We start from the raw sequence: 25,260 nt of genomic DNA on the forward strand, positions 1-25,260 counted from the left end.
ATGTGTCACCTCACCTTAGACTTGAGAGAAGTCAATGACATGTCACAAGAAGCAGCAAGGATTTCCCAGAAGAGTTACAGAGAATTGGCAATTTCATATTTTTCCTGCCTTTGAGGTCACTTTTCAATCCAGCACTGCTGATAAAAATATGTAAGCCTTTGGGAGCATCAAGCATTGGAAAGTAGGGGAATCAACCTGCTGAAACATCCCAGGAATGAAAATAAAAGTATATGGAGCCAAGAATAACACCCAGAGTTGGTAAAACTCATGGAAGGATGCCTGCCATTTTTAAAATACATTCTTTAGCACCAGATGGGAAAAGCTAGACTCAGGACTGAGAGAAAACCTTTATTCTCTTTGTTTTGTGAGCGATTGGAAAGCTGTAAAAGAATACCTCTTCTCCATTGTTCTGTACCAAATGGAAAGAAAGGCTTAAAGTGAGCCTCTGAATAATCTAGTTAAGATAATGGGACTCTTGCAGATACTCCATTATTAAGGAGTGGCCATAGATCAATACAATTACATCAGGGATGGGTTCTACTTACCTTTACTACCAGTTTGCAGCGGGGCTGCGCACGCACACACATGCGTGCGATTCTGCGCAAGCGCAGAAGCATTTTTATGACATCGGGGTTGGCGGGTGGAGTCTCCCGTCGGTTTTACTACTGGTACTATAGAACCGGTGCGAACTGGGGGCAACCCACCACTGAATTACATACTTTGTGAGACTGCAACTTCAATGACTGAGGAACTAAGGCCAATGTCAGGCTAAGTAAAGCTGCTGCCTTACTTTAGTTAGATACTGAGGACAGATTGTAGCATGGAGACAGTGAGGGTAGAGCTACAGTTATATCATGAAACCTGCATTAAGCCTGCTGTCCTCAAGTGATATTAAAGAGAGAGAATGCCATCTTGTTCTTTATCTTGGCCATAAAATGTGTTGGACTTGTAAAATAGCACATTATTTTACAAAGGTCTGAAACTATGTGCTACACTGGTATCCAGTTTTTGGTTGCTGCCATCTTCATCAGCACAGCTAAGTTTCCATGGTCCCACCAACCTTATTGAATTACAACTCCCAGCAGCCTTCACCACCATCTATGCTGGATAGACTTCTGGAAGAGATACGTCAGTAATACCAAGAGAGACACAAGTTTTCCACTGCTGATATACACAATTCTGACATATTCCACTGTCACCAAAAATCCAAAGCCAGGATAGGAACCAAGCAGTTGAAAAAGTAAAACTTACACAGAGGTAGCAAAGAACAGGTAGTAGGTGCAGTCCTAGTGGTTCATGAAGACTTTTCTCTCAGAAAAGGGACTATGTACCACTCACTTCAAAGAAGGAATGCAGATAAATCTGAGCATCTAATGGAAGGAAACAGAGAGCTTAATATGTCTAAATAGAGAATACTTCCAGAGTTCCTTTCTTCACATAATCATCTCGGCTCCGTAATTACAATGGGTATTTTACTAGTTTTCGGTAACATTCATTCTATGTCTAAACAAGTTGTGGACCTTCTCAAACTAGGCTGCTCTTGCTGCTATGCCTCATATCCTCATCACCTTGTCTTTAGACTCCTATGGTTCACTTTACACGAGGCACCTTTGAAAGCAGCTCAAAAGCTGCAATTGATTCAACATGCAGCAGCCCAGCTATTTGGAGGGGAAAGCACAATCAGGGTAGAAGCATTGCCTGAGTCTCTTGTCACTCAACTGCTGACAGATTTCTAAAACTAATTCAAGGTGCTGTTTTATAAATCCCTACTGATGCCTGTGCTCCCAACTTGTGGGAGGTTACAGAAGGAGAGTCCCAGGGTCACATCTTCACATTGGTGAAGATGTGGCCCCACACTATGGCATGCCTTGCCTCTCACAAAGCAGCCAAGATTGCCTTGTTCTAAAGGGCTTTTGGTGCAAACAGTGAACCTGAACTATTATGGTAATATTATTTTTAGGAGTTTGTTATTCTATTTTGACCATAATGATATTATTGTAAATTGCCTTGAGTTGTTTGAAGTAGGGGTGTAGAGATATGACTGTATAAAGAAATGAATAAATAATAAATAAAATATCCTCATAGAAGGGCATCGCCACTTCTAAGGTCAATATGTGAGCTGAGCTTATACATTTCTCTCCAGTCCTCCTATCCTGCTTGAAAGTAGAAACAAGGATCCAATTTTGCAGCACAAATATTCTCATGATTTCTGTAAGGTTTTATAATACAGTTTCCATACCAAAAGATTAGGCCATTCAAAAGGCTTCATAATTTAATATTTTCCTTATTTTCTTACAGATCAAGATATCACCATTAAAAAGAATGGAATTGATTAGTACAAGTCATTTATTTAACCATACCAATCTCCTCATGGTTCACATATTGGGTTAATGATGTTCCTGGCATGGAAAAATTGCCTTTCAGATTTCAGCCCTTTCTCTCATTATGAGTCAGGAAATTTACTTAAACTGTTTCATCAGATGCATCACTAATTATGTCCTTTCCACCATCTTAGATATACATAAGATTAATAATACACTGAAAGACAAAAGTCTTCAACTAAACTTTAGATATCTAAAAGGCCTGTTATTTAAATAAAGTTAAGAAAAAGGCCGAAATCTATAAAACTAAGGCCTTTATGGATCAATATTTCAAAGCAAAAATGGCAAAATGTAAATCATTATCTCCGCTTTATTACAAGATATAGCATAGTAGCAGAATTAGAGATTTCCACATTTGATAAAACACAATCTAAAAACTTGCAGAGGCTTAGGGGACTCAGGGAAATGCTATATTTAAGTTTTAACACAAAACTTAAGACTTAGAGACCTCAACCATATGGTATATCTCAAAGAGCACAGCACTCAAGAGTCCTACAAATGTTGCTCCAAATGGTCATTTTTATGAGATAAAAGAGAAAATATAAACTATATGACTAGAAAGTAATATCAACAGCATTTAACTGTAAGTAAATAGATTTAGTTTTTCTTCTGCTCTCATCTATTGCTTTTTGGAGTGCAGTCTCCATGCACAATTCAAAGCTAGGTGTAAGATAGCTTTGCCAAGAAAAAAATAAGACACTCTTTCTACAGGATCACAAGCCCTTTTTTTTGGGTGGGGGGGAAGCTGTCCATGGAAATCAAAGCAAAACCATGGTTAATTGAAGAAAACATGGCTCAATAAACAATAAGTAAACTCAACCATTTATGCTCATTCTAGGCTGGACCATTAATTGAACAGTTTAACCGATCTCTTCTAAACAGGTGAAGTTTGCCAGGGCTGATGCACAGCTAATATTGTACCTATCTGCAAGAAGGGGCTAGGGAAAAAGCTGGCAACTATAGGCCAGTGAGCTTATCATCTGTAGTATTGAAGTTAATGGAATTACTCCTGAAAAAAAGGATTGATGAACATTTAAAAAGTGCAAACTTGATGGACCCAAAGCAACATGGCTTTACTATAGGCAGATAATGGCAAACTAATCTCATAGACTTTTTAAACTCTGTCACAAATGTTTGGCACAAAGGTGTGGACATAGCCTATCTGGATCAAAGCATTTGATTACAGTTCAGTTGATAGGAAGTTGGCTGAGGGATAGATTCCATAGGTAATTGTTAACAGGGCACTGTCTGAACAGAGACCAGTCACAAGTGGTGTACCACAAGGTTCAGTCCTAGGTCCTGTTCAGAGGTGGTATTCAGCAGGTTCTGACCAGTTCTGGAGAACCGGTAGCGGAAACTTTGAGTAGTTTGGAGAACCGGTAAATACCACCTCTGACTGGCCTCACTCCCATCTATTCTCTGCCTCTGCCTCCCGAGTCCCAGCTGGGAGGAAATAGGGATTTTGCAGTAACCTTCCCCTGGAGTGGGGTGGGAATGGGGAAATAGGGATTTTGCAGTAACCTTCCCCTGGAGTGGGGTGGGAATGGAGATTTTACAGTATCCTTCCCCTGCCACGCCCACCAAGCCATGCCCACAGAACTGGTAGTAAAAAAATTTGAATCCCACCACTGGTCCTGTTGTGCTGAATGTGTTTGTAAGTGAAATAAGAGAAGGATTCCTAGGTAAGGTTTGTCTTTTTGCTGATGACACAAAGGTGCATAATAGAGTTGACTTTCGTGGGGGTATCCATAACATGGAAAATAATTCGGCATTGCTGGAAAATTTTTCAAAAATGTGGAAACTAGAATTTAATGTTACTAAATCTAAGAACATGCCCTTAGGAAAACAGAATCCTATGGCAGGGCACAGTATTAGGGTTTAACATAGTTATTAGGTGTGTATAACCCTAAGAGAAAAAAAAGATTTAGATGTGCTCATAGCAGATTACTGCAAAATGAGCCAACAGTATGGCCAGGTAACTGTGAAGGCAAACAAAATTTTGGGATGTATCCAGGGGTGGGTTGCCCCTGGTTCGGGGGTAGTACCGGTAGTAAAACTGGTGGGAGCTCCGTCCACTGACCCGGACGTTATCAGAAATGATCTGCACGCGGGCACAATGCGAACCGGTAGTAAAGGTAAGTAGAACCCACCCCTGGATGTATCGCTAGAGGGATCACCAGCAGGGAAAAGGAGGTCCTGGTCCTGCTACGTAGACCCCGTTTGAAATACTGTTTTGAGAATACTCTTCTTGCTCGTAACAAATTACCAATACTCTTGACAGAATATTGTCTTTCAGAGAACATCTCAAGAAGACTGTAACCAAACTGCAATCAAGGAATAACATCCTGCAAGCTGTGTGGATCTACCTGGAGTTCCACCCTGGGCATCATGTTCATTACTGATAATTCTAGAAGTTGAAGTCCACTCATATGGAGGCCAGCTAGGTTTAAGAAGCCAGCCATGGCTGGTGTCTGTTAAAAGACGAACAATTTGTGATCTAATTGAAGCATAGCCCATCATTTCTATCATCTTGTCCTTCAAAAGCTTTGTAATAGGACTTTGTTGCCTACCTAGCCTTGCAAAACCAAGTAGATTTAAACATCTTGCAGGGCACCATACCTGGTGGTGGCTTAGTTGACTCACTTTTTCCAGGAACTCTTCCATATCTTCCCACCTTGAATCCTCCCAACAAGCACATTAAGTCCTGATGGGAGATTTAGATGTTTACAGCTGAAAACTATCTCCCAGATAGTGAAGATATTATCCTTCTGTGTTGGTGAAAAACTTTGATAAGCGATGTAGAGATTTTACATGCGGGAAAGTAATTCCACCTGGAGCACATTCATGCAATAAGTCTGCCTGCCTATATCTTTTTATGAATTTCCTATAAAACCTAGTAAGGATTCAGACTATAAAAACATAGTCCATATTTTATTTTATGAGAAAGATAATCTGGTATAAGAGGCATGCTCAAAGTTCTGTCAGTAGCCTAATTTTTTTCTAACAGCTATAATCATAAATGAACAGCATTTTAGCCTAGAGAGGGACTCCATTAAGAGGTTTGGAGTAAAGCATTTTTTATTTCATTATCCAGTTTTTATATATATATAGGAGAAAGAAGGATGAAAAGGAAAAGAGAATGTGATTACTTCTCTCCATCTAAATATTCTTATGTTTTCACATTTCATTCAGAGAAACAATCCAGAGATGAAAAGGTCAAGGCTCAACTTTATTCCTAAGTACAGAAACAGAGTCAGGGATGTCAGTTAAATCTGATCTCTGGTCAAATATGTTATTGCAGTGTCATTTTTAGAATGGATACTTATGTTCCTGCTATATACTTTCTTTTAGTGGTGAAATCCACTTATCTTCCCTACCAGTTTGGGAACGGGAATGTGTGGGAGTGCGCACCAGTGCCCCGATTTGGACCGGTTCGCAAGAACCGGTAGTAAAACCAGCGGGAGGCTCCACCCACTGCCCCAGATGTCGTCATAGGCAATCTGTGCATGCGCAGATGCTTGGCGCATGTGCACGATCCTGTTGCGAACTGGTAGTAAAGATAAGTAGAACCCACCCCTGGTGCGCACCTCTTCTGCGCATGTGCAGAACCTTCTGCACATGCACAGATGGTAAAAAAAGGGCCATAATGACATCCTGGCGGGTGGGTGGAGCCTCCCGGCAGTGGCGCTACCAGTTCAGCAAGCCGGACAGAACCGGGGACATTTCATCATTGCTTTCTTTCCTAAAACATGAAATTTGGTTTGGCAGTTAAGATGAGAACAATTGTGAGTCAGTTCACATCACACTTTAGCAATGCAATATACAAAAGGTCACAAATTAAGTGATACCTATATATTCTGTCCAAAGGTTTTTTTTTCAATACTTGTTTTTCACAAATAGAATCTATAGCTATGCAAAATATATAGGGATAGCCAAATGATGCTTTGGATCCATTTTACATATCCATAAACAGCTCATGAGAGCTTTTCTATTACAGCATTTCTATTGCAGAAACAGCATTTGCAGAATTACCTCTGAATATTCCCTACCCATTCTTTAAGAAAAAGAAAGATACCTACCATTAATGCTTAATAATGGGACATTTAGAACTTCATAGACTACTTAGCATTACTATAGTATTCTCTTCTGATCTCTGATCCAAGCTTTACTGGAAAAGCAGACAAATATGGTGCAACTACTAATGGCAAAGTTCTCCTCTGAGAAAATAGTGGAGAATTCTTCCTTTCCCCAGAGAAATTAGGTGACATGGTCCTTCCAATGTGGTTGGGTCCAAATAGGGCAGAGAATGTCAAAAGCTGTGTCTACCAGGCATCTAAAAATTATGGAAAGTGAAGCATAAATTTAGAAGGCACCAGATTGTAGAAGTCAGTCTATGGAAGTGTTTGGCTCTAAAAGCCACTATAAAATTGTAATCAAAAATTTTAATGTGAAATCAGGAGAAACTACTAAATACACAACATATAAACATATTAAATGTGTTTAAGTAAATGTATATTGAAGTTAATTACACTAAAGTTAATGATCCTGCTTAGCCCAAAAGGAAGAGTTTGAAGGATTAAAAAAACTTATATAGAGATAAACATCCAATATAATGTCCAACTTTCCTCACCTTTTCAAACTACCGGAAGGTTTCCAACTTTAGTTAAAGCTAATAAATGTGTACACAGATTATACTTGTGCATACGCACATGCCAGAAATAATCCTTCAGGGACCAGAAGGTTGAAGTCACCCACATATATACAAATACACAGAGACACTGTATACTACTGATTCAAATTAATTAAGTTCTCCATTTGATAAAATTGATTCCCCCATCTGCACATACCAACTGTTCTCTCACGCATAAATAATTCTCAGAAACACAAGTGTGTGTGTGCATGTACACACATTGCCCTTCCAGCAGCCAAGGGCATCCATGGAAAGGAGTGAGAGCAGATTTCAAGATGGTGACCTTAACTGCATGACTAAGATCTCACATCTTTTCACAAATAATGTAGGAGTAGTAACTGTGAGAGGGATCTTGGAGTCCTAGTGGACAATCATTTAAATATGAGCCAGCAGTGCACTGCAGCTGCCAAAAAAAGCCAACACAGTTCTAGGCTGCATTAACAGAGGAATAGAATTAAGATCACATGAAGTATTAATACCATTTTCTAATGCCTTGGTAAAAGAAGGACTAGGGGAGACATGATAGCAGTGTTCCAATATCTCAGGAGCTGCCACAAAGAAGAGGGAGTCAAGCTATTCTCCAAAGCTCCTGAGGGCAGGACAAGGAGCAATGGGTGGAAACTAATCAAGGAGAGAAGCAATTTAGAACTAAGGAGAAATTTCCTGACAGTTAGAACAATTAATCAGTGGAACAACTTGCCTCCAGAAGTTGTGAATACTCCAACACTGGAAGTTTTTAAGAAGAGATTGGACAACCATTTGTCTAAAGTGGTGAAGGGTTTCCTACCTGAGCGAGTTGAACTAGAAGATCTCCAAGGTCCTTTCCAACTATTCTATTCTATTCTATTCTGTTCTGTTCTGTTCTGTTCTGTTCTGTTCTGTTCTGTTCTATTTCTCAAATGGTGCACATAAATAGGGGTGTATCCTCAATTACATGATCATGACATACTTGCCAGGTTATTTCCCCTTCCTCACATAGACAAACTGAACTGTATGGAAAAACATCATATAAGAAAGCATCCACTGCTCAACATTTTCTGTATATAGAACCAAGATATTGCAATGGAGTTTGGACTGGATAAATAGGGCACCCTTAACACCAACAGGAGAAAAATAGTGAAAACTGAATGAATATTAATGCCCTTTGGAATAACATCAAAAGTCTGGATGAGGAAAATCACTATAAATACCTGGACACACTTCAGATTGACAATATCAGGCATAAAGACAAGAAGGTTGGAAGTGAATACATCATGAGAGTGAAGAGATCTTAGAAACTCAGTGGAGGAAATTCCATGAAAACAATTAACATCTTAGCAATTCCAATTATTAGACAGACAGCTGTAATAGTGGACTGGACTCAAGCAAAACTAAAAGCTCTGGCTAGGGAGACCAGAAAAATAATCACAATATCATAAATCATGTCCTTCATCCATGCAGCAACGTTTACAGAGTCTACTTACTAAGAAAAATAGGTGACCATGGAATGTTGCAAGTATACAGATAAAAGGGCATTAAAAGAATATCTGCAGGACTTTTCAGTTCTTCAGTCTTAAATTAAATTCTAAAGTCACCATCAGCATTGACAAAAAGCAACATAAGTCTATTGCAAAAGACCCTCATTTTCAATTTGGCCTACAAGACCAAATGAAGAACTGAAAAGACATAACGACAAAAATTACATAGCCAATAGTAGGCAAAGCAGATAACAGCAAGACCTGGCAATAGTTAAGAGAAGGAAAGGTGAAGAAACAGATAAAGGGCTAATTTTGGCAGTATAAAACCAAACCTTAAGAACAAATACATGTAAAGCCAGAACTGAGAAGACAGCAACAGACAGTGAATGCCACCTCTGCAAAAAAAAACCTGAAAAAATAGTTGGCTACCTATTTTGCTGCTATAAGAAGATCACATAATCTTACTACAAACAGCAGCATGACAAAGTAACAACAATGGTGTATTGGAACGTCTGCAAGAAATATCTTTTGCCTGCAAGCTGGTGGGACTACAACCTAGTTCAGTGGTTCTCAACCTGTGGGTCGTGACCCTTTTGGGGGTCAAACGACCCTTTCACAGGGGTCGCCTAAGACCATCGGAAAACACATATTTTCAATGGCCTTAGGAATAATTTTATGGTTGGGGGGTCACCACAACATGAGGAACTGTATTAAAGGTTCGCGGTATTAGGAAGGTTGAGAACCACTAACCTAGTTGAAAAGTAATAGAAAATGAAGAAGCTAAAGTGCTGTGTAATTTTAGAATTCAGTCAAATAAGCATCCGCTATATAATACTTTAGAGGGAACAATTATTGATAACAAGTGGGGGGGAGGGAGGTCTGGATAGTGGATGTTGCAATACCTGGAGAGAACAGGAGACAAAGGAAAGAAATGGAGAAAATCACAAAATACAAAGATCTGCAAACAGAAGTAGAATAACTGTGGCAAAAGAAAAGAATGAAAGTACCAAAGAAAGGTACAACTCCAAAGCAACAGGACCACAATATGAACACCATCAGCACTGACAAAATCACCATCACCATCAATTGCAGAAGGCAGCTTTATTTGGAACAGCTTACTTCCTGCAGTGATACCTTTAACACCATCAAACTATAACAGGTCCTTGGGAAGAACTTGGTAGGAAGATAAAAGTGCTAAATCCAGTCTGAACATCTGGCTGAATGTGCAATGAACCGTAATAAATAAAAGCCTTCATGGAGAAATGAAACAATTATTTGGTTAGAAAAGCAATCTAAGCAAACAAAATGTCTCAATAAAAGTTTATTTATGCAGTTATCATTTTTCTGATTGTTGAATGCCGCCCCAAAGCACTTTGCTGTCATCTATGACTAACCTGTTAAACTGGATTTTCACATGCAGAAAAGGCTAAGTGGGTTAATCTATTTCCTAAAGAATATAAAGTTTTTTAAGCCACTCCTCTTAATAATCTTGACAACTAAACAAGATTTTACAAAGCAGATTTCGAGCCTCTCATTCTTGGGAATTAATGCTACATTAATTGGCTTTATGGAATTGCTGTTTGGAAAGCACAAAACAGAACTAGTCTCATATTCAAAGATTTTATGTCACTCCTGTGCCTCAGTACTTTTGAAAGTTAATAGTAGCTAACTAGCTTTTCCCTAAGTTCTTTTTCTTATCTTCAGCAACTTGATTCATCTAAGCCAGAGATGGCAGAAAGTAACTGGGATCATATATCATTTTGCAATAGCTCAGGCCAAGAATTTTTGACTGGACTAATAAGAAGGTAAAAATGAAGTTTAAATGAGTTCTCTTCTTTGGGAGTCCAAATATGAATTAATTACCTCTAAATATCCTTTTTAAGTAGTTTGGTTAAATTAGTTCTGCTTTCCAATGAATTTGTTGCTTTTGAATACAACTTTGTGTAGCCATAGAAACCAATTTTAGAAGTAATCCTTCCAGATAATGGGCCACAACAGAGTTCCCCAGGTAAAACATGGGCAGATTTTGGAAACAGCTAGATTAGAAGTAAAATGTGTTTCTGTGAGCAGAAGATCAGCTGAGCAACACTTGGAAGTTTCAAATTCCCTCAGCTCTGAAATCAAGGAAATAAGTGGGAGAACCTCTAAAGCAAGGGTGTCAAACTCGCATCATCATGGCGTCGTCACATGACATATCGGGACTTTTTTCCCCTTCGTTAAACCAGGTGGGGGTGGGGCCAGCACGTGACATATTTGGCCCATGGACCGCAAGTTTGACACCCTTTGCTCTAAAGAACTCCTTATCTGCTGGGTTGATCAGTCTTCTGTGCAACCAATCAACTCACAGCATTAACTGTAACCCACTTGCAAAACACCTGTTAGTCCTTGAATTTTTTGATTATCAATATCACATGTGGCAAGTTTAAGAAAGGCTGATGCATGACACCTAATAACAAGGTAAGCAGAACAATTAGGCCAATGAGTACATCAGGAATTTAGACAGCACTCTTTTGCAGATATTCACAGAAACCAGCTGTCACAAGAAGGGTCATGAGCAGATAGAGAAGTAACCTTTCAAAGTTAGCTTTCTTTACAAGATGTGTGTTGGTAATGCACCGTAAGGTCTGTTTTAGTGGGCAATGATCTGGTATAAGATAGAGGGGCAAGGAAACAGTGAGGAACGCTGGCTATTCTGATGGTAATGAACAAGATTCAACCATGCAGTAGATATTGGAGATTTGCAACCTGAAGGTAGATGCTACTTTCATTTTGTCTCAAGCAGCAAAAAGTCTGGAATCAAAGCAGTACATTTATTAACGCAGCGATTTTCAAATTTGACAACTTGAAAATATATGGACTTCAACTCCCCGCATTCCCCACCATCTCTTCAACCCTTAAATGTGACTCTCTCGGTTGCTTTGTCATCAATATTCTACAATATTCTCTTTCATGAACAATTGCCTGCTATAATGTAATCATTCAGAACCAGCTGTATGGTGATGTCATTACTCTAACTCAGAGTGTAAGTCTCACTTTGTTATTACTATCAATGGATAATGTATCTTCAATCAGATTTTGTTAATAATAAATCTCAAAGTAATTGTTAGTGAAGACAATACTTTTGATCTTCCTCCTATGAATCAACAAACACATTTATGACTGGGCAAACATACATAAACACACATTGTCAAGGCAGATATGAGAACTGTGACGACAAGGTTCACCAACCTGTTGTCTCCCATCTAAACTTTACAACCTCCAAACATTGGGACAGAAGACTGCATTTCCTCTTCAGTTGATGGAAGGGGCAAAGTATCTTTTGGTATCATCAGCATATAGATGCCTAATGTCAGATGACCTCCCCCCATTGGTTTATATAGATGTTAACAAGCTGGGGAGAGAGGACTGACCTCTGCAGTTTCCCATAAGTCAGAGACTACTGGGATGACATCACAGCCTCTAGACTAGATCCCTATGTTGATGTCTCCCTACCTAGACTGAAAATGTCAATTCAGGAAGTAGCAGAACCATTAGATCAGGGGTGTCAAACTCAAGGTCCGGGGGCCGCCCTGGAAACAATGAAGTACTGGTCCATGGTGCCTCTGCCAGTGAAAACGAAGCTCGGAAGGGCTGTAGGCGGCCCTCCCAAGCTCCATTTTCACTGGCAGAGGGTTGCAGGAGGCTGTCTCAGCTGAAAATGGAGTTCAGGAGCCCGTTTTCACTGGCAGAAGTGCTCGGGTCACCATAGGCACTCTGACACAAGTGACATTGAGCTGGCCGCACCCACCCTGGCACACCCCCTGCCCCCCCAAGGTCAAATCCAACACTGATGTGTCCCTCGATCAAATCGAATTTGCCACCCCTGCATTCAATAGTCCCTTTTATTTTCACTTCTATAGTCAGTTCACAAAAATACCATAGACAATGATATGAAAAGCCACCACAAGAACTGAAAAGACCAGAAGAGGTGCACTACCCCCATTGAGGTTTCAAGAAGTTCATCAAGGAGAGTGATCAAAACATTCTCAGTCTCATACCTAGGTCTGAAAAAGATTTAGATAATCTCTTACTCCTATGATGCTATCCAGTGGTGGGTTGCTACCAGTTCGCCCCGGTTCGGGCGAACCGGTAGCAGTGGCAGTGGAAGGCTCCACCCACCCACCCAGACATCATCAAATATGCTCTGCACATGCAAACTGGTAGCAAAGGTAAGTGAAACCCACCTCTGATGCTATCTGGATCTGCCACCGTCTTAACATCCTTCCCCTGAAAAGGAATTTTGGAAGTTGGCCAGTAGTTATCTAGGACCATAAGATCCAGAATTAATCTTTTAAAAAATGATAAACTACTGCCTCCCTCTATAATAGCTCCCCTTGATGCAGAAAGGCATTAACAGTCTCATGGATCCAGGTGGTCACTTCTCCACTTTAACAGGAAAGATGATAAGGGATGCAATCTATACATGTCAGAGGACAACCTCTTCCTTGGAGGTCATGGGCCAAAAGGAGTCTTGGATAATCGTCTTTTGGGCTATTAAGAGTAAAGATTGCATAGACCCTGGCATGTAAGTATAACTGATGTCTTTCTTGTTTTGATTAGTAGAAACTGTTTAACTATTTGATTGGTAGGAAGTTGGATAGAACTTTTGACTCAGGTAAATTAAAATTGAAACAAAAAAATATGAAATAATAGAAAAGATTAAGAATGAGAAAACTAATTGCACTGGTGCGTAATGCTGAATCCAGAGTATTATTTCTAATTCCTATCATTCTGCCACTACTGACAGGAAGAGCTGAGTCTAGAGGAACCATTTCATTTAAAGTTCTGCAAAACTCAATATTTTAGGACTGAACAGGATGAAGATACAGCATTTTGTTTTTCTTTGCCAGTAATTAGAAATGAATGAACTATATTTATTTGCCCTAGTTTCTGGATTACTATAGATCCAGTGACTCTCTTGGCATACCCACCAAAATGTTCGAAATGATCCTTGCTCTCTTCTCTGATCTCAAAGTTTTGCCACTGTCTGGGAGAGAATTCTCTTACGCCTCCAACAACTGAGCAGTGATTAAATGTATGCCAAAACCCCTGGGTAGGCATATCAGGGATCATAAAAGAGCAGCTTTAATCAGAAAAATCAATATTTGAATTTTTTTTAAAAAAAAATCACATATTCAGCTGTTAATTATCAAATGTACAGTTCTTGAATGGAGAAAAATCGGTTGATGGAGATATATATATATATACCACATTTTTTGGAGTATAAGACATTCCGGACTATAAGACACACCTACCTTTTTTGGTGAGGAAAACAAGAAAAAGAAATCTGCCTCTGCCTCTGCCTCCCAGCAATTTTGCCTCGTTGCAGCAAACAGCAAATACCCTGCTTTACTTTCATTTTTGTTTTCAACATAGCTTGATTAGCACAAGAAAAAAAAATCTGCTCCCAGCAATTTACCTCCTTGCAGTAAGCAGCAGAGGCCCGCGCAAAACAGCTGAGAGTTGGGAGGCCAACAGGACAATCAACTTGTGCTAATTAGGTTGTGGTGAAGCTGAAATGAGCTGTTTCTTCTTGCTGCTTGCTGCAAGAAGGTAAACTGCTGGGAGGCAGAGGCCAAAGGGTGGGTGACAGTGGGTGGGCGGGGCTACATTCGGTATATAAGACGCACCTAAATTGTCAAAAAGGTGCGTTTTATACTCCAAAAAATACGGTGTGTGTGTGTGTGTGTGTGTGTATAGATAGATAGATAGATAGATAGATAGATAGATAGATAGATAGATAGATAGATAGATATAGATATATAGATATATAGATATATAGATATATAGATATATAGATATATATTCTTACTTCTTCGTAGGATTTATGTGTGTTTTTCCTCTAGCCAGGTTTTTCCTACGTAACCACGGTTTTTCTGCAGCCCTAGCTCAGTGGAGTCACATCCACTCGATTCTGGGCTTTTTTCTTTCTTGCAGCCAAGGGCCTGCTGGCTGCCAGAAAGAAAAAAGCCCAGAATCGAGTGGATGTGACTCTACTGAGCTAGGGCTGCAGAAAAACCTTGGTTACGTAGGAAAAACCATATATATATTTGCATAGTTCAGAGTCATACTTGCCTGCAGAGTTCTGTCCCAACATTCACAAGTTCTTGGCTGGAAAGGTGAGCTCCAGTTTTGCGGAGTAATTCAATCACTTTATGATTCCTTTAGAAAAGAGGGGAAGGAGAAAGTTTTATTCTTCATCCTATTTGTGTTTTAATAACTTCAATTTAACTTCAATTAATTGATAAGCAGAATCAGAGAATAATTTCCCATGCTGAATTTCCTTCACAGTGGGACCCTGAAAATCACATCTATGGTAAAGAATATAACAGAAGGGGAAAAATGAAAACTGTATTGGGCAATCTTGTGTTGTGATTTTAATGATTGGGATATATTATTTATCTTGAGAATTATGGATCACTGCTTATTACCATTGTTTTAATCTCTGTATGCTGCCTTGAATCACTGTTATGACATAAGCAGCCATATCAATCTATATAAATAAAATAAGAATTCTAGGAGTTGCAGTCCCAGTACCACTGGGAAGCTGATTTCCCTCCATGCCTCCATGTTAAACTACCACAACCTAACTGAGTATTTTCAACTCAAAATATATCCAGGTTTCAATCATCATTAATCTAAAAACAGCACCAAAATCTTTCACATGACCACTGCAAGCCCAAAACACATTGCTGAAAGATCATGTAGTATTTAATACCATATTTCCACATATGATCAAGAACAATCCTTCAAAAGATTTCATAGTCCAAACAGAGAATCAATTCCTGCTTTCTTGTATCACTCAGACTTTAGTAGTTTTGCACCAGTGGTAGAATTTAATTTTTTTTACTACCGGTTCTGTGGCCGTGGCTTGGTGGGCATGGTGTGGCTTGGTGGGCATGGCAGAGGATGTATACTGCAAAATCTCCATTCCTACCCCACTCCAGGAGAAGGATACTGCAAAATCCCCATTCCCCCCCCCACTTCTGGGGGAAGGATATTGCAAAATCTCCATTCCCACCCCACTCTGGGACTAGCCAGAGATGGTATTTGCCGGTTCTCCGAACTACTCAAAATTTCCGCTACCAGTTCTCTAGAACCTATCAGAACTTCCTGAATTTCACCCCCGTTTTGCACCCTTTATTCCCCTGGCAACTTTTGTTATGCACTATAGTCATCTTCATTTTTACCTTCACAGTCTGCCTTATTACACAGACCATCATTTCTTCCCACTGTACCTTGTTCTCAATTATTTGTTACAGCCTCCCCTTCAGGCCCTGCAATGCTTTGAATGCAATTCCCAAATTGCATGTACTAGCATAGCACCTGTCTGTAAAACAACCACATTTTTTCCCATGATCCTGTGGCAGTTGCAGAGATCAGCATATGACCCCATAAGAACACTGTGGATGTTTTAAAGGTTTGCAAAATACATTCCCACTCTTGCATGTTGCAAAATCTTTTTTTGGTAGCCAATCCAAAGCAATGAATAGTTTTAAGTCACCTCAGTTGTTTGAAAAAAAATCACAAGTGTTAAATTAGCCCGTAAAATTGATCAGTAATATGGCAGAAAAAGCTAGATAAATTAGGAAGCTGGAAGAAAAGAAAGAAAATATAGCAGAGAGCCAACATTAATACATTTGATATTTTTATGGAAATGCTACCACAATTCAGTCTATTTTCATACTTATGAATAAGACTATTCTGAATCAGTTCTTCCTTAGAAACTGCTGGAACAATCACTGCTGCCTGCTTAGACTGTCCATTGTTTTCCAATGGTTCATGGGCTAAAGTATTTCAGTGCAAACCAGAGGTGCTATTCAGCAGGATCTGACAGGTTCTGGAGAACCCGTAGTGGAAATTTTGAGTAGTTCGGAGAACCGGCAAATACCACCTCTGGCTGGCCCCAGAGTGGGATGGGAATGGAGATTTTGCAATATCCTTTCCCCAGGAGTGGGGAGGGAATGGGGATTTTGCAGTATCCTTCCCCTGGAGTGGGGTGGGAATGGAGATTTTGCAATATCCTTCCCCTGCCATGCCCACCAAGCCACGCCTACAGAACCGGTAGCTAAAAAGTTAGAATTCCACCACTGGTGCAAACCCTATTTTGAATTGAGATTTGAGGAAGAGACTTCCAGCTTTTGAACATTTTAGTCAACCTCAACAAAACTAAAAATAACAAATAGCAAACCAAAATAAAGCATCCACCCCCTCCCCAATTAGGCATCATTGAACATTTTTAATTCTAAAAATTAGCAAGCATTTCATTTTGTTAAAACTACTGTTTGTGGTTTGAGAACCATGCTAAGTGATCTTCCATACATATACCACTGTCTTTCTTCTATACTTTTCCATTCATCAAAGAGACTCTTGTAAAGCACTTCAGAACCAGGCATGGCTTTTTCATAAGTAAGGTAATCTAGTGGCCCACTCTTAAAGATGATATAACACTTTTATTTCTGTCTAAAAGTAAGACAAAGTCTCTGAAGAATGTAATATAGATTCCTTCTGTATCTAAGTAGATTAGAAAGCAAATCACAAGGTTTCAGTCATATTTTTTCAGGTGTAAAATTGCTTAAAGCACCCTCTACGTAGCTTAAGTTGTTAGGTATGCATGGCAGATCTGAGGCATGAAGTGGATTTCATTTTTTTTCTTTAGATTTATTCTCAATAAGCCAGAGGTGGGTTTCAGCAGGTTCTGACCAGTTCTGGAGAACCGGTAGAGGAAATTTTGAGTAGTTCAGAGAACCGGTAGTAAAAATTCTGACTGGCCCCGCCCCCATCTATTCTCTGCCTCCCAAATCCCAGATGATCGGGAGGAAATGGGGATTTTGCAGTATCCTTCCCTTGCCACGCCCACCAACCCACACCCACAGAACCGGTAGCAAAAAAATTTGAAACCCATCACTGCAGTAAGCTATGTACAGACATTTTTTTCAAAATATGTTTACATTTCTTTTGTTGCACTATTAAAATCACAATATCAATGCAATTGTACTTCTCCTGGAAGGCAGTATTATTCAGTCCTTATTGCTGAGCACAGAGGTATTACTAACTATCACAATTACAAACCTCCGATGTTTGCTTATTATCTTAAATACTTTATTGCATGTATTCCATGAGAAACAAAATATCACTTTAGATATTTTCCCCCTTTTCAGTTGGTAGATAACTTATATTGATTTTCACTTCAGCCTGCAAAGTACCATTTATATAAATAAATGTTCACGGAAAGTGTAGACAACTTCAATTAGCTCATACCATGTTGGGAGGGGGTTGTGATTCACCCTAAACCTAAACCCTCTTTGTGGACTTCTAGGTACTTGAAATAAAATACTCTGAATTTCATCCAGGTGTAAATTAGTGCTACAAGACTTTTTTCCTGAGGAAACATCCATGAGATTTTTTGCACTGTCAGTTCCATATGCCTCAAATTACACAGGCTCATAGACGCCTTTCTGTACCATCAAGCTACTTTGTAATGCACATGCATAGCTGAAGACAATGTGGAACCACTGATTACTCTCCTTGAGTACCTGAAAACTCTTTTGAAGACATCAAGGGCTACAAATAACTTGTTTAATATTCAGGTCAAAATCAGAAGCAGACAGACAACTCACCTGACACAGAAATATATAATGACTGGGTGGAATTTTTACTGAGTTGCAGATAATTATATACAGGTAAATCAGTGCCTTGAATAGGTAAATTGCAAGCCCTGTGTCTCATTCTTTGTAACACAAGTGCTGGATTTTCTAAGGTAATCACAATGTGTCCCATTGATTTCAATACATTTTAGGTGTTCTTGGTGTATAATCTGGATTATCTCAGATTAGAACTAGTAGGCAGGGCTTAGGCAAATACAAACTTCAGTCTCAGCTTCTCATCTGCATTATGAGACTGAACAGAAAAAGTAAAATAAAAGGTAAATGCCCCCTTGGGTTCAGCCCATCAATGGGTGGTTGTTGGAAGCCCCCCTGGATGACGCTCCTCAGAGCAGAATAAAAATAGAAGAGAGATACATTGATCCATTTAAGAAGTGCTATCGGAAATCCTCACTTGGTAAGCTGGAGAATAAATCAGAAATATTTTACATGCAAAACTATAGCCCCACCTTAAACACTCTAAAGCATTATTATACATGATAAAGATGATTACAGTTATTATGCTGTGAGTGGGTATTAAGATTCCCTAATGCTGACACCTGACATTCTTTATTTTTACATATGTTTTTAAAATAGTTTTTTGAAGGCTTACTTAGAATTTAAAATGCAAGCAAATCTTTATAGGAATGAGAATAGCAAGGATATTTCCTTTCCTTCAGGAATTTAATGACATGCAAATGTTAAACCCAGGCCTCAACTTGATGAACTTTTATTTAATTCTTTAATTTTGTTCCCTGGTATGAAATAAAGAATTGACCTTTTACATAGTCTTGACAAAGTTCAAACATAGGAAGCAACAGAGCAAAAAAAAACAACTCTGTCCTTAAAAGAGCCAGAACAAGATACCTATTTGCAGATGACTAATAGCATTGCCTTTTTTTTTTAAGAAGTCATAGAAGGCATAAATATTCTTGGATGTTTATTTTGCTTCCCCATAAAATATCCAACATTTCAAACAGGAATATTGATGTCTAAGGCCCAAACAAGCTCTTTCTATCATACTTATGAGCACAAAAAGCAATACACAGTTCTACCTTAAATCTCATAATTTCTTTTTATTGCTAAAGTTTATTTATTTACTTATTTGAGAAGAAAATGTTGTGGGAAATTAAACACAAAATAAACATGCTTTATGAGTGACTGGGCACATATGTGGGACTGCATATTAGTATGCAATAATTTTCTCTCACATAAAATGAAAGCAAAAGCCTATCCCTGTACAACATTATTTTTGCTCCAGTTGCAGTAATAATATGTAATGCTACCAGATTTAAATCATCCCATGCCATCATTTTAAGATTGGCTGCGAAGTCTTCCAGCACATAGGAGCCTAAAGCAATCCTTCCAGACTCTACAAAATGATGACTAATAAGTCCCTTCTAACAAGAGCATAATCTTGAACCCAAATTCATTCTGTTCTTCCAGTCCCCCTTTTGGCAGCTTTCAAAAGATCAAGCTCCCTCTCTTATGGGAGTGGTAAAGCAAAAGAATCTGAATAACAAACTCATGTGAAATTCCTCAGGCAGCCTTGGGTGTGGTTAAAACACACATGCAGGCACATTGCTGTTTACAGGAACATTTCGCAGAGGAGTGCAGAGCAAGTGCTACCTCGGCTCAGTTGTAAGTGTTTTTAACTTGCACTAGAAACTCTTAGGAAATTCCTCTCCTGTGTTCTAGGACCTGGTTAGACATCATATTGTCACAGATTATTTGGAACAGCTGCCAAATATCTTAGAAAAATACTAATCCAGGAGTGTGAGGAATTGACCAGAGTTTTAGCCTTGTGGACTGGTGATGATGGAAACTGTCATTCCACAATTCTGGAACTCATCAGAAAGCTACACTACAGCATTTATCTGAATCCTTAAAGAGAAAGCTTTACTAGTGATTGTTGTATAAGGATGAGCCACAGAGAAAGCTGTTATAAGCCAGCATTTAGATCTATTGCATCAAACTCTTTCCATAGATGCGAAGCAGGCATGCTCTGCATACTTAATTTTAATGAATGATGTACATAGAAATATATACAGTATCTGCAAAAACTGGACTTTCTTGTTCAATTACTAGGATAGGGACAATGAAAGCAGTTAAACCAATTAGGATTAAAAGGAGAAAAAACAGATTGTAGTTTACAGAGAGGGGCATAACAGTACAACATGCTAAAATCCATTAAAATGCTCAAAAAAAGTCCCTGATTTTGAGTTAACAAAAATTTCTACATGTTATCATATGCATAAAGATCTGAAACATAATAGTTTCTTTAACCAGATTTTTACATATTCCATGCAGAATTCTAGATTTGATTCCAAAAAGGGGTTTTGGGACATCTAGGGACAGAAATGTTGCATCAGTCAAGTGACAATTGCAGATGACAGTTAAGCCAGGAAAAGATATGGTTTCTTTAAAGAACTGCTCATAGATATGTTCATATGCCTGCTTACTCTAAAATACCTTGTTGAAATTGATTTCAAAGTTATGAACAGCCTTGATGAGTGAAATTCCATACAGCAGTGTATTTTCCAAAACATCTTCCCAATAGAAGCTAAACATTTTTTCACCACACAGAAACTAATAATAAACATATGAAGTCTCTTTACTCACTGTGTTCCTCTCCTTGTGTAGCAATAGCATATAAATCAATTTTTTAAAAAAATAGCAATACATGCAATGTGAAACAAGACTGAGGAGTGAACAAGAACAATCAGTCCTTTATATTTACTGATCTTTTACTACAGTATCCTATTAGAGAGTTTTCCGTCTTTATTACTTGGGATACAGCACATGACCAAAAATATCTCTTTCATTTCCAACCATGAAAGTTGATTTGGAAAAGACAAGTTTTGTAAAGGAATAAACTGTGGCTGAGAACAGCCCTTTAGCACATAATACTTATCTGTCCCAAAACCAATATATAACTGGGCTTCAATTCATTCAGCTGCTTATGTCTTAACTCTTCCAAGGTGCCTGATTTAAATTACATTTTAATAAGATACCTGAACATAACAGCATTCATCAGTGGAGTAGCTCCTGATCGGTCTTTTGCATATACAGTTGCACCAGACTTCAACAGATGCCTGACTATCTTCAAATTGCCTTCACAGGATGCAACATGAAGTGGAGTGCGACCATCATAATCACCAGAGCTCAAGTTTCCACCCTACAATAAAGTTGTTTAAAATGTATGTGAAATTGTATCTGTCTTTAAATTCTTCTTCAAATATTTACTGTATACCCATATCTTTTTCTAGTTTATTAGGAATTGGACAAAGAAGAAATGTTTCTATCATTGTATTATTCATTTATTTAGTATTATTTCATTCATTCATTCTCATGAACTCTAGGACCAAAGGAGAAGACTCACCTAAAACTACTTTCTGAATATCAATCTAAAACCCTTAAGGAACACAGAAATATAGCTTGATTAAAGTCTCCAACAGCATATGTATATAAGATTCAAATAGATTAAGGTGTTCTACAGATCCTCTGCTTTTCAGGAGTCCCTTTTCATATGGAGAAAGACCTTGATGTCGCTAGTGGTACATGATCTCTTTTCAGACATTATTATATTAATAACTGAATCCTGCTCACCCTCTAACATTCATTGTATTCATTGATATAAACCCTTTATCCAATAAAACAATTTCACGTAACAATCTGATGACTAGAAATAATATAATTTTAATAATTGGGGCAAACTATAACAAAGAGTCAAACTCACTTTTGAATTTTCCAGAATAACTGCATATTAACCAAAAATGTGGGATGCAAGAAGAATAAGATAAGAATTCCCCATCTGCAATTGTGAAATATTAAGATTACCTAAGGGATGTACTAGGAGTTAATGGAATTTTACTTAGACTGCAAGGAGCAAAAGAGAAAGTTTGCTGCTTTCTACTCAAAAATATAAAAGTGTAGCAGTTATCTTAAGCCATTTCCAGTTTTAATCAGCTGTAATTTTGGGATTCTTTCTAATAAATACACAAGGCTTCCTGAAATTGATTATAGATAATGTAACATGTCTGGATTTTTATTTTCCTTCTAAATCCAGATTCTGGAGGCCATGGAATAACCTCTTGGAAAAATACAATTCAGATTAACTGGTGAGCAAAAATTGTTTCACACTTCAAAACAGTCATATAAGAAGAAATAAAATAAGAGACAATTACCAAGTCCTGTAAGACTTTTAGGGCAGTTAAGTCACCATTTTTTGCAGCCACACATGCCAAAGAAGGAGTCAAGGCATCCCTTACAGCTGCTAGTTCCTGAGAAAAGGAAATAAAACTATTATTTACACATATTTCCTCCAACTGCGCTTGCATATAGCTGGACTTTTTTGACTAGAGATGCTTGTTTGAGGAATCACTTTCTGAGCAATGCCTCCTTTCTCAATCTAGTATATAGAGTTCTGGAATTTAATGCTGTCTGTGCAAAATGAGCATATGGACAAGATGACTCTTTATTTTTAAAGTTTTATGAAATTACAGTTTCCTCTCCATCAGTCCTGTACTTCAGTCACTCCAGCAATCTTCAAACATATTTTTATCAAGCATTTTAATTATTATATCTTTATTTAATATGTTAGGGGGAAAAAGTTATAAAAATGAAATTAAATAGATATGAATGAAAGAGCCTGACATAGCTAATGGAAATTGCAGATTGTCTTCATGTGCTAAATATATAATTGTTAGAAGAAAACACGATAACCATCTCTTCTAATGTCTGAGACAGTGGTCCGTGAGCACAAACAAGAGAGGATGTATTGCACACATACATAGGTGTGGATTTCCATTCAATATCTGGTTGATCTATTTGGAAAGAGACCTCAAGACTAGATAGACTTTTGGTCTGATACAGGTGAAAATATCTCTCTTCTTCCTACCTGTTGAGTTCCAAAGCTAAATTGGGCCTGCTTCATTTGAACCTGACAGTCTCATCTCACATACTTGAACAATAATTGGATATTGTTGTCTAGGATATAGTCTTTGGACATCATTGTCAATGCTCTTGATTGGTTTAAAAGGTTTTGTTTTGTTTTCTTGTTCTTTGACATTATCACACGGTGGATTAAAGTCCTAGGAAGGGGTTGTCCCTCAGAGATTAGATATGGGTGCTATTTTGTTTCCCTTTCCCTTTCTTATTATGAATCACGGTTTCCAGTATCAAAGTCTTATCAGTCTTTTATGGCTCTTGATGATGTGTGGTCTCAAATGTTTTATCTTCATAGAGCATAACAGTGCCATTTGAGCTTTTTTCTGAACCTTTCATATTATTCCTCACATTTTAGTACCACATAGAGCTCTTCACTGGCTGCCAACTGAAAGCAGCCACAAGTTTAAATTAATACTACTTTTATTTAAGCCCTCCAGTCACACTCCCCAGTATCAGTCTGCTTTTATTTCCTCCTACAGTCTGGTTATGTTCCAAACAGCATGGTCTTATTTTGGTTTCTTACTTCAGGGGTGCAGGCTCAGGTTTCAAGATGTGATCCCACGATTCAGGGCCCACTTCCTTCCTCCCTTTATGTCTGTGGAAATCAGATACTTCTTAAAGGGATTTAAATATTATTTTATTAGTGGGTTAATCTGCTTGTTCCACCCTATCTAACAGTTCTAGATAAGTACTTTTTAAAAATGACTGTGGATGTAGATACATTTAGTTTTGTTCTGTGGCATTATTTTAAATCTACTGTTGTTGTATTCATCATTTTAGAGTTAATATTTGTTTGCTGTACTGAAGCTAAATTCCAAACTAATGTTATTGGACTGGTTGCTATTACTTTTTAAAATTTGTACTGTGCCTTGGTAAAAGAAAGCAGTAATAGGAAAGGGAAACTTTTCACCATGGTATACCATAGTATTTTGCAACTGGTTAACATCATAGTATTTCACAACTGGTTAAACTGTTCTGCAGTGTGTCCTCTTTGCTTAAACAAGTGCCATTTGAACAAGTACCTCTTTGCAGCTGATCAACAGATATTTTGCAATCTCTTGTATAAACTTGCAATCTTTGAGAGTTATCTGGGTTCCAATGGGCACAACAGTCATTTCTCCTCTCAGATTCTTGCTCAGCATCTGCATAAAGAAAAGCAAGTCTGAAATCCAAATAAATAAATCTAAGATAACTGAATGACCATCTACTCCAGGGGTGTCAAACTCAAGTGCCGGGGGCTGAATCCGGCCCATGGAGTGCTTAGATCTGGCCACGGGGCTTCCCTGGAAACAGCGAAGGACCAGCCCACAGTGTGTCTGCCAGCGAAAATGGAGCTCAGGAGCTCAGGAGCTTCTGAGCTCTGCTTTCACTGGCAGAGGGTCGCAGAAGGCCGTCGCAGCTGAAAATGGAGCTCAGGAGCCTGTTTTCACTGGCAGAGCATTCAGGCCACCACAGGCACCTCGACACGAGTGATGTTGAGCTGGTCACATCCACCCTGACCACACTCACCCCGCCCCCCCCCCCCGTGGTCAAATACAACCCTGATGCGTCCCTCAATGAAATTGAGTTCGACACCCCTGATCTGCTTCAATCTGAGTTGACTATTCAAGCAGATCCTCCAAGCACAGTTTGTGTGGTGGTGGGGAGAGCACTGAGACTGAGATCTAGTCAATCCGTTTTGAACTAAATCACAATCCCTAGATTTTATGCAACAGAGAAACTTTAAGAAAGTTTCATACAAGAAGAAGAAGAGATGAAGAAGAAGAAGAAGAAAAGAGATGGTGCAAAGTCACACAACTCAAACTTATTTCATCTTTTATGCATAGTATTAAGGATTAAGATTATATGTTACTTGGTTTATTTAATGTGCACAATGTGAACACTCACAAAAGCTATTCATTTTTTATGTGTTAATACTAATTTGAAAGATTCCTTTACTCAAATCCTGTAGATACTATCGCCTGTCTTATAATCATAAACTCAATCATAGAAGAGTAAAACCATGTTAAATAGCTTGCTGCTATTAAGACAAATAAGGCAGGAGAAGTACTAGTAATAATAATCTGAGGCAAACATCATCAGTCACATTATGCCTCTAT

At 38.5% G+C, this 25,260-nt stretch overlaps 1 protein-coding gene across 1 annotated transcript in view; it reads right to left on the reverse strand.

Moving 5' to 3' along the window:
- Nucleotides 1-25,260, reverse strand: part of ASPG (asparaginase) — an 82,092-nt gene that overhangs the window by 13,199 nt on the left and 43,633 nt on the right. The window contains exons 10-13 of the mRNA XM_034418561.3: nt 24,184-24,303; nt 22,399-22,494; nt 21,226-21,389; nt 14,643-14,729 (exon numbers count right to left, since the gene is read on the reverse strand). Coding sequence (XP_034274452.2) covers nt 14,643-14,729; nt 21,226-21,389; nt 22,399-22,494; nt 24,184-24,303 — 467 coding nt within the window. The remainder of the gene's footprint in view (nt 1-14,642; nt 14,730-21,225; nt 21,390-22,398; nt 22,495-24,183; nt 24,304-25,260) is intronic.

Source organism: Pantherophis guttatus, chromosome 1 (genome assembly GCF_059756535.1).
Source record: "Pantherophis guttatus breed Tessera chromosome 1, ASM5975653v1, whole genome shotgun sequence".
In the NCBI taxonomy this organism is placed as follows: Eukaryota; Metazoa; Chordata; class Lepidosauria; order Squamata; family Colubridae; genus Pantherophis; species Pantherophis guttatus.